This window comes from Chelon labrosus, assembly GCF_963514085.1.
Source record: "Chelon labrosus genome assembly, chromosome: 8".
NCBI classification, from domain to species: Eukaryota; Metazoa; Chordata; class Actinopteri; order Mugiliformes; family Mugilidae; genus Chelon; species Chelon labrosus.
In genome coordinates this window covers 26,624,654-26,635,393 of record NC_140358.1, presented here as the reverse complement: position 1 = coordinate 26,635,393, position 10,740 = coordinate 26,624,654, and the positions used below count along the sequence as shown (strand labels likewise).

General features: G+C 39.6%; 1 protein-coding gene across 1 annotated transcript; it reads right to left on the bottom strand.

The window, feature by feature from the left end:
* Positions 1-5,735: 5,735 nt before the first annotated feature.
* arl9 (ADP-ribosylation factor-like 9) lies at positions 5,736-10,625 on the bottom strand. Its single transcript, XM_084549715.1, has 4 exons — positions 10,239-10,625; positions 9,018-9,189; positions 8,641-8,816; positions 5,736-6,925 (listed from the first exon to the last, which is right to left on the bottom strand). Exons 1-4 carry the CDS (start codon positions 10,464-10,466, stop codon positions 6,749-6,751), a joined length of 753 nt encoding a protein of 250 aa, XP_084405841.1. The 5' UTR covers positions 10,467-10,625; the 3' UTR covers positions 5,736-6,748.
* Between the last annotated feature and the right edge of the window lie 115 nt (positions 10,626-10,740).

Sequence of the window (10,740 nt, the reverse complement as noted above, 5' to 3'; positions counted from 1 at the left end):
TTCATCTATCTATCTGGCCATCTATCAATCTCTCATCATTTTGTGGAAGAAGAAGCCTTTGTTCTCCAAAGATCTCAGAAGGAGGAGGATTATATTTTTAATCTGCCTTGTTTTGTCTAATTTATTTATTTATTTATGAGTGGATTAAATCAGGCCTGCTGGTGATTAGTATTTCTTGTACAATCAGTGCAGCGTCTCTTTCCAGACTACTCGCTGTTGTGAATACAAAACAAACCCCGGCTGCATCTCTCCCCGTGCCCGGCGACATGTTCAGATCAGGATTTATAAAAAGACTTCCGCGGCTGTCTGCAAGCGTCCCAGGGGTCCTGAACTTTGGACAATAAGCTCCATTGTCTCTCTCTCTCCGTCGGCCTGACACTGAAATAACAGATGTCCTAACGCTGGCTTCCTCACACAGAGCCGAGACGTTAGTGTTGGACCTCAGCCTCCGCTTGGCTTTCTCATATTTAACTCGCTGCGATTAAACTCGAGACTTTTGGTTTGCAGTGTCGGCCCCCTCAGGGAGAATGAAGGAGTTTGTCATGTGACAGGGAGGTCTGCTGCAGGGCTGGATGTGGAAATGATCTGTAAAACAGATGATTGTGACCTCCACACACGCCTCTGAGGGCTGCAACTAATGATTATTTTACTATTTCATGTCTTAGTCGAAGAAATGTCCAACATTTGACCCTTTGATGACTGTTCTGTGATGACATCTATCTCTCCATCCTCCTATCTATCTATCTATCTATCCATCCATCCATCCATCCATCCATCCATCCATCCATCCATCCATCCATCCCACAGCAGCCGACTGCACGTTTTCACGTTTTTGAAGACACAATAACAAGTTTTAAAGCTAATTATTCAGGTTTCCAGTGTTTTTTTCATTGTGTTGGTCTAGTATGGGATATGTTAGACAGCAGTTAAAACACTCCTCATGTTATGGTTCAAGTTTAACATCTAACAATGCTTTTACCCTTCTTCCCAGGAGCTACGACTCCTGGTTTTGGGCGTTGACAGGCGCACAATGGTTTCATACTGGGACGTCTTGGAGGAAGGCCGCTGGGTCTTCCTGAAGAAGCTCGCCTCCTCCTCCTCCTCCTCCTCCTCTTTCCTGCAGGAAAATGGAGACTATTACCACATCCATTATATGTTGCGTTGTTTGTCTGGGACAAAAGCTTGTCTCAAGCCAGAGGGGAAAAAGGAGGAGGTGGTGGAGAAGGGGGAGGGATACAGAACAATGGCTAAAGTGTCAGTCCTCAAGTTGATGACAGAGGTACGAGTGGAAAATCGACTGCACACGTATGAAAACATTTAAATTTTGTTAAACACAGTCGAGACTATGGAATGAGACAATGTCAAATGCTCCCTGAAGACTCATCTCATTTTGACTCATTGTTTTGCTTCTAGAAATTAAAGTTCGCAACGTGTAATTGAAAATCCTTCCTGACTGATTAAAAATAAAAGGAAATCTTCTTGTCAGACTACACACATACATGGCTGTTTACCAAGTTCTTGAAGAGTGAAAGGAGGAACTGTGACAGATATTTTTTCACTCATTTAGTTTACAAAATATTGATTGACACGCCACCAAAATCCCCCAAAGCCAATGGTGACCTCAGTGAAAAGCAGAAAGATTCCTTACTATTAATAGTTTGTAAATCAGATTTATTTGCAAATATTTTAATAATTTGATGGGAACCATCATCTGCAAGGGAGAAATGTGATTGGAAAAAAATCCTGAATGATTGTGATCGATTACTTAAACGCTTGGCTTCAATTAGCGAGGGAGCATAAAGATTGGACTCTGGGGCACTGGAAGCAGGTCATGTGGTCTGTTGAGTCCAGATTTACCCTGTTCCAGAGTGATGGGGGCATCAGGGTAAGAAGAGAGGCAGATGAAGTGATGCACCCATCATGCCTAGTGTCTACTGTACAAGCCTGTGGGGGCAGTGCTATGATCTGGGGTTGCTGCAGTTGCTCAGGTCTAGGTTCAGCAACATTATGTGTCCAAAGAATGAGGTCAGCTGACTACCTGAATATACTGAATGACCAGGTTATTCCATCAATGGATTTTTTTCTTCCCTGATGTTCCCAGACTCTCCCATCATCAATACAAGATCTTGGTGAAAAATGAATGCAACACTGGATGGAAATAAATCTGGTGAAGCTTATCAAAATAATGCCACAGAGAATGTGTGCTGTAGTCAAAGATAAAGGCGGTCCAACGAACTATTAGAGTGTGTGACCTTTTTTATTTTGGGCCAGGCAGCGTATTTTGAATGACACTTCCAGCAAATAATATTACACCAATTCAATTTGAAAAAAATAATATAAATAAAGTGGATTTTTGTGCAATTATTTTGCAAATAATTAGATTTAAAATTAGCAAAATCAAGTAGACTTCTTGACTGCAGACTGATGTAATTAGAGGTTCAGCAGCAGGATAATTATCGGACGTACCAGTGAACCAGTGCATCTATATGTACGTTATCAGCATCCCCTCAGTTTTATGAATTCTGCTTCGAAGCAAAACCAGCAGGTGATTGCTGTCATGTTTGATAATGCTGAGTTATCACTAGCTGCACTTCCTGCGTGGGCTTCTGATTGAATTACACTTGTTTTTAATGTGACAGCTGAGGCAGAGAAACAACAAACACTATCAAAATAAAAGCCTCCGGAGCTGTAACTACTTTCTACCCGTTCTTGCCCACTAATAGAGTCTGACAGCTCTCGGGGGTGATCCCCTTCGATCAGGATGCGACTGGCATCGGTCCTGAACATCACTTTGCAGTCTCCAGAATCGACTCCAGAGAGCTTTGCAAACATTTTCACACAAATATGTTGATGCAGCACGGCATAAAAAGCTTGTGTGCCATCCTTTAAAACACACAAACACAAACGGCGCTCCCTCTCATGCCTTTTTGATAGAGTCATCAATAATGTTGAAGGTGCAGACTGGGTACAGTTACCTCCGGTGGTCCTCCCTTGCTGAGAAGTCTCTTTTGTGCCTGGCTAGGTATTGGATTCTTGCACTTGGAGCGGCTCCGAGCGCTGAAGCCTTGATAGGCCATATTGGCTCCTGGTTGCCCCAGCTTAGCTTCTCACTGATCAATAAAAAGATGGAAAGTTTACAAAAAGCAGCGGCTGTGATAATGAAAGAATCATACTCTGAATCATTCTTTAATTGTTTTTGTTTTTCCCTTTTAAACACACAATCAGAGCGTGCCAGACATATGTCCTTAATTATGTAGTTTAGAGAAATTGCAATGATGGAAAAGCTGGCCACACAGATTCTTGGAGTCGATTTCACATTGGATCAATTAACAAATATGCAATCCCACATGATGTAGCAGCTGGAACAGAACTCACCCTGCAACAGTTAACATTTGATAAGTTAAGGTCTTTGTGATACGTCTTTACCTTGTTTCAGTGAAGAGGAAGACGTCTGCATGACCCTGCTACTCACCAAGGAGTTGTGGCCCAAACTGTTTTTGAGGTTTTGTGCTGTGCCAGCTCCAAGATTCTGCCAAATCACACAGAACAGCACAAATCAGCATTAACTATGTATTTCAGGGACATTGAGGGCTCAAGGGGAGGGGGGCCCTGCAATCACTCAGTGGGTTTCCCGTCTCTCTTGAGGGTTTTCTGCTCTGCTGCTTCCAAAAACTGATCTCACTCTTCCGTTAGAAGTTTGAACTCTATTAAACCTCACTGTGGCCAGTAATCAAAATCAAAAACAGGATTGTCGCAGTTTATCTCTGAGTCATTCACTCTCGTCACAGTGGTTTTTCAGTCTGAAAGAGAACAGTGATGAGTTTCTGGCTTAAACTTTTAGACTTTTTATTTTATTCCACAATGGCCCCAATGAGTAGGTATACTGACGTAGTTAACATTATAAATGAAACAATAACCTTGCAGATGCATTAATAGTTAATATAAGCACTATTTGGTTATAATTTAGTGTAATAATTAAGTGTATGTAGCCCTACATGAACTCACGTACCCTGTGAATATGTCATTTATGTTGTTTTGAATGGATGATACACTGGATGCTATTATACACTCAACACTTCACAAAACTATTTCTGTTATTTAGCTATTTGGTCTGAATAATTAATTTAAACTAGTTATTTATTAGCTTCAGCTAACTATTCTTCCAATTTCTTAATTAACGTCAATTAATTGTTTAGCAGTTTCTTAATAAACATCAGGTAACTGTTTGTTCATTAGCTGTAGCTAACTATTTCAACTTTTTAGGCATTAGATATAGAGAAAGTGAAGCTATTGTAACTAGTTAGCTTTAGGTAATCATTTCATCTGGTTATTCATTATTTCCTGTAGAGTATTTTGGATGTTTATATGTTTATTAATTACTTTTAGCAAACTATTTAAACTAGCCGCTCGTTAGCATTGGCTAACTCTTGCAACTGGGATTCTGTTAGCTTCAGCTAAGCATTTCAACGTTTTATTCCTCAGAAAACTACTTTAAATATGTATTCATTGCCATTAGCCGACTATTTGAACTAGCCGCTCCTTAGCTTCAGCTAACTATATACTGTGTATTTATTAGTTTCAGCTAGCTCTTTCAATTAGCCGCTCCTTAGCTTCAGCTAACTGTACCAACCATGTATTTATTAGCTTCAGCTAGCCGTTTCAACTAGCCGCTCATTAGCTTCTCCCCACAATTCTTGTTGTTTGTTCGTTAGCTTCAGCTAGCTAGCTATTTGAACTAGCCGCTCATTAGCGTTTGCTAAACGTTTTAGTTGTTTAGTTGCTTACTTTACCTAACTGTTTATGACTTTAAGCTAAGTGTTACAACTATATGAGCATTACTTTTAGTTCACTAGCTATCTTCAGATAACTATTTCAACCAGCCTTGGTTACTGTTTATTTACATCAGCTGACTATTTAGTTTGTTACCCTCAGCTAACTATTTTAACTTTTAATTCATTAGCTTTAGCTTTAGCTTTAGCCTAACTGATTAATCTTTATTTTTAGTCAACTAGTTTAACAGTCCAACCCTGTACAACAACAATAATAATATAGGACACTATTATGAAATACTGAATTATTATTATTATAATTTTAAAAAACAGACATACAAATACAAAACAATATAACCAAATAAACACTAATACATATCAAATAGTATCTTAAAAATAGCCATTATCATCTCACAACAAACTTATTGCAAACTTTCAATTCAAATTTCATGAAAAAATAAATAAATAAATTCACCTGTTTGATGGAGCAAACCTGGACTGAACACCTGCACGAATCAAAAATAAAAGTTAAGATTGAAAATACGAGACCACAGATACTTGAAGAAATAAAAGGTGGAGATAGGAATTGATCAGTTCACCTTGTTTTCCAGACACCATCTCACCTTGCAGCCTCAGTAAGCTGCTGGGTCGACTTGCTGCCTATTGATGGTGTCACAATAACCACCCGGTGTTGCCGTGGAGCCATGAGTCCTTAGCAACCAACTCCACACCTGAAACTCCTTGAAACTGGAGTCAGAGTGGTTTATCCATCCATCTCACTGACCCAAGACTTCCGAAACAGGATGTTAAAAGGAAACCGATATGTTGAGGTTGGCTGTGGCGGCGACTTCTGGAAAACTTTGGATTCAAAACACGTAGGCCACAAAGGTAGCGGCATGTTAATCGCTGCCAAAAACTGAAAGATCAAAAAGTTTAACCTCTAAAATTACCACAAAAACACACAGGTATTTTAAAATAAACACTTTTATTTAAGTGTGAAACAACATATAAGACATAAACTGTTCGTACAATACTGTATGTTGTTTTTGGTATGCGAAAAATATTATTTTTTTGGGGTGCTTGTGCTTTTTGAAACCTTTACATTCCTCACAAATTTTAAATATAAAGGCCTACGGTTCACAGAGAAGCAATCAAACTTATTCACTCAAAAAGACATCAAGAAAATAAAAATATATCCAGATTACAGTCCATTTTTTAAGGTAAAGCAAAGTCCCTTCCAAAAGATTAAGGCAAAACACACCCAAACGAAGGTAACAGTGAACTTGTAGCATAAAAATGTGTTTTTAAAACCGTAATCCAACGCAAGAACGGTGTTGATGTGGTAAGTAGAGGCCCTGTTAATAATACATCAGCAATAAAACAGCTGTTTATTGGAACAAAAAGAGCCCTTGTTTCTACTTTACATGCTTACATAAACAGATGTTTTAGATATCTGCTGTAAATCTGTTTTAATTTTTAAAAGTTTTTAGATCAATAATTGAAACGGTCTTCCTGCTTAATGTACAACTTCAACAGTTTGCACATGTGGTGACCTCTAATGGCAGAAAGATGCAACTGCGATCAAATTGCCAACCTGCATACTGATAATGTTTTATTTATAAAATTTCAGTCCCTGAAAATGATCATCTATTTACCAGTGTAGTCTTAATTGTCATAAATCAGGTATCAAAATGTTTTGTAAATCTGTCTGAGAAAGCTTTAAAACTCACAGTAACGGTCCCATGAAGTGTAACATCACTGACTCCATACAAAATAAACAATATTAAAATGGCTGTTTTGTTTTTTTTAACGGAAAAACAGTGATGTTTTTTTTTTTTTTTTTTTTTTATCCCAACTATAATGTACCAACTTACAAATAAAGAGTTTCAGCCAGCCAGGTGTAGTGAAAACAGTAAAGTGAAGGAGTGCGAAGAAACCATCAAACTGGAACCGAAACACGACGAGAGCATTCATCAGTTTCATCTGCTGTCAGAAACCATCTGGATGATCAGGTCCCGAGCGTCCTGGACGCCCGAGCTCAGCTCCGCCTCGCCCTTCTTCACGTGCGTCCCGATGAGGAACAGCTTGCGGTCTCCGACTCCGGACAGAGACAGAGCGTCGTGGATGTCGGTGATGGAACAGGAACTTGGAAGATCCTGGACAGAGAAGACGGCCATGAGGAGACACATGAGGTACGATCATAAAACAAATGAATGGATTTTCACATCCTGGATGAGTACACAGTGATCAGCCACAAAATTATTTCGCCACCAAAAACAGCCCTGACTCCTCTAGACCTCTAAATGTGTGCTGCGGTATCTAGCACAAAGACATTAGCAGCAGATCCTTGAAGACCTACAAGTTGAGAGGTGGACTTGTTTGTCCAGAGCATCCCACAGATGCTGGATTGGAATTTCAAAGCCTAGTCAACACCTTGAACTCGTTGTTGCGTTCCTCAAACAATTTCCGAACCAGAGAATATTATCCTGCAGAACCACTTCTATAAAAAGGTGTACATGGCCTGCAGCAATGCTTAGGCCCAAAGGATCATTCAATCATTCATTTTCTGTAACCGCTTCTTCCTGTGAAGGGTCGTCATTTTCAGTAACGGAGAGAGAACAGTTATGTTTTCACTACTTTTAACGTTTGAATTTGGGTCAAAAACACAATGCAGCTAAAATACTAGTTGAAAGACTGATGATGGGAAGTTGCTGGAGTTGAAACTACTTCTGTTCACTCTTTACACCTCTGATATGATGTTGTAGACAAGAAGTACCTGAGTAGACTCTGAGGAAGCTCAAGTCTTTTAATGAATTTTCTACCAGTCTGTACTTTGCTGTGGTTTGTTGGGGGAGCAGCACCAGCAGAAAGGACATTAGTAGGATCGACATATTGATCCGAAAGGCTGGACATGTTCTTGGCAGTGAGTTTGTCTCAGTGAGGGACAGGAGGACACTGGACAAACTTCTCTCCATCATGGACAATCCATCTCATCCACTACACCAAACAATAGAGGGACACTGGAGCACATTCTCCAACAGATTGATCCAGCTCCACTCCCACAGTGAATGATACAGGACGTCATTCATCCCCTACTCTTTCCAGCTGGACAACAACAAGATAACAACAACAATTTTATTCATGTTGATGGACACTATTTCACCTTACCATTCCTATGTATATAATATATATATTCTTCTCGATTTCTTGTACATTTGTTCATATGCTAATTCTGTACATTTTTGCTTATACTATTATATTTACCTTTATTTTATTTATTCTTTCTCTTGTGTTTTTTATGTGCAACTAAGCTACTGTGACCCAGCAATATACCCTTGTGGATCAATAAAGCTTATCTAAGTCTAAATACTGGATGTAGTAAATGTAAATGAGAGACGTGGACGAGGAAAACACATTTGAGACCAGTAACAGTTGCTGCGTTTGGTTCCTTTTTTGATTTCTAATCCAACCACGTTGTGTTTCCCTGTTCTCTTGAGTTACTGTAATCTAGGAAGACACTGCAATGTAATCCAAATTTGCATTTACTAAAAGATTACTTGATATTTCCAGGAAGGTCTAATGCAAAGTGGTACTAATTATAAGGGAATTGCCCGCCCATTATATTTGAGTTTTTAAGGAAAAAAAGCTCAAGATTCCTAGAAAGACTAACAAAATTGTTTAATTTCAAATCTTTCCAACTCTGAAATTGTTATAATATAACAGTTGAAGCTTGTTTGTCGATATTTATTTAAATGACTGGACTAAAGCGTTCAAATCCAAACACACACACTCTCTCTCTCTCGTTGGAGGACCAGAAGCCAGATGGCCTTTGTTGTAAACCCTTCGTTGAGTGTTTTCCTGTCACGCTCACCCGTTTGTTGGCCAACACCATTAAAGGCAGGAGGGGGCGGGAGGCCAGCAGCTCGTGTAGATGTTTCCTAGCGACCGGGAAGCGCTCGGGGTCGGAGCAGTCGACCACAAACACCAGCAGCAGAGCTTTGGACATGTACCTGTCCCAGTACGGACGCAGATCGTCCTTACCTCCGACTGACGGACAAAAAGAAATAAAGACATATGACGCACAGCTTAAACTCAGCACTTCATTGGTTTATTGGATTTTTAAGACATTTAATCAACGCACAGAATGTAATTTAACACTATATACACTCACATGCCACTTCATTAGGTACACTAGTAGAAAATTAATCCGTTCTGCACAAAAACCTGCAGGACGACGTTCAGACTTACTCTCTAGAAACTCGATGTGCATGTCGTCCCTGTTGATGGAGACGGCGTTGAAGCCCTGCGTGGGCTCCATGTCCTGCTCCAGGCTGCCGGTGGACAAGCAGTGCAGCAGGCTGGTCTTACCGGCCCCCTCCAGACCCAGAACCAGAACCTGAGTCCCTGCTTGCTCCACGGGCTGAGACGGCAACACAGACCTCGACGTTAAAGCAGATTTCAGTATCATGCCACTACTTAAAAAGATGTTTATTTATAGAGCACGGGAACAAACGCAAAGTGGATTAGTGCACAAACTAATTCATCTGCAACTATTCTAATTATCAGATAATAATAATATTTGTCAAGCTGGAGAGCATCTTTCTTTTCCTTAAACATCATCACTCATTGTTTAAAAATCTACACAAAGAGTCGGCTCTGAACTCCCCTGAATAAAGAATCTGAGGCTGTCGTCTTTTAAATCTAACCAGCTGAAGGGTTAACATGTTTTAAATCCTTTCTGACCACATATCTTTTCTTATAAAAGCCATTTATTAGACTTCCAGTTCTTGTTTTGGTGCCACAGCTTCCTTGTTCTCATCAATTTCTATTTATTTATCTGATTTTAGCCGCGTTATTCTGTTTTAATTGTGGTTTTAACTTTAAATATTTGGTAAGAATATCTTAAAATAAGTAAATATGTAAATTAAGTTTATTATTATTGCTGTCATGCAGTAAAAAAAACATTTAGCTTCTCAGATATTGAGAAATATCTTAAGTATAATGGCTATATGGTGTTCTTTTAAAATATAATAAGTGTAAATATATTAATTTGAGTTTAAAATATCCTAAAATATAATTTTTTTGGTCATTATTTTTGAGTTTTAAAAGCATTTTTAGTTACAAACTTTTAAAGATGTCACATTTTGTATTCACGTAGATCAATTAATCTAAATAAATAAAAAATCCATAATGATGACAGTAGTTTAGATCCAGATTAAATTAACTGCTTTCAATAACAGTGTTTACAGTGAATGGCCTACATTTCCCAGAATGCCACAGCAACACCCTCACAGAACATGTCTAAACATCTGCTATAAATATATTTTAACATTTTAAGTGTTATTTTTAGCATTTTGAACATATTTCGTGGTGCATTATTATTTAATTATATATTAAATATTAATATTTCGTGCATTTCAGGAGTAACTTTATAATAATTTTCATACAGGTGTGTTCAGAAAACTTTACCTTTGATGTTTCTTGGGCTACTACATTTGCAACCACGGGCTCCTCCTTCACCTCCTCCTTCTTCTTCACCTCCTTCTTCACCTCCTCCTTCTTCTTCTTCTTCTGCTGCTGCTGCTGCTGCTGCTGCTGCTCCCCGGAGGAGGACGAGTGTTTCCAGATAAGATAAGCGACTCCCCCCGCCAGGGACACGGAGGCGCAGAGGACGCCGGCTTCCCTCAGACCGACCATGGTGCTTGCTCGACCGCCGGGCTTTGCTGCTGCTGTTGTGTCTGGGCGCTGTTTAGCCGTCTGTCTCCGGCATTATAGGAGGTCTGGTGAATATTAAAAGTTCCGTGTGCGCCTCAAGGCCCTCCTCCTCCTCTTCTTGTCTTCAACAAGTGGATTAAGAGACAGGAAGCACCGGAGGAACTTCTCAGAACGATATTTCCGGCTGAAGTGCGCGGCCGTGTTGGTGCAGTTCCACCGTTTGGCCGCGAGGTGGCGACATTATCCCCCAATGTTT

What these genes read in the sequence shown, in the direction of transcription:
- arl9 (XM_084549715.1), bottom strand. Translation starts at nt 10,466, where the DNA reads ATGGTCGGTCTGAGGGAAGCCGGCGTCCTCTGCGCCTCCGTGTCCCTG. An exon ending in TAGCCCAAGAAACATCAAAG is followed by an intron (nt 9,190 to 10,238) that starts GTAAAGTTTTCT and finishes TTGCCGTCTCAG; the next exon opens with CCCGTGGAGCAAGCAGGGAC. An exon ending in GCACATCGAGTTTCTAGAGA is followed by an intron (nt 8,817 to 9,017) that starts GTAAGTCTGAAC and finishes TTTGTCCGTCAG; the next exon opens with TCGGAGGTAAGGACGATCTG.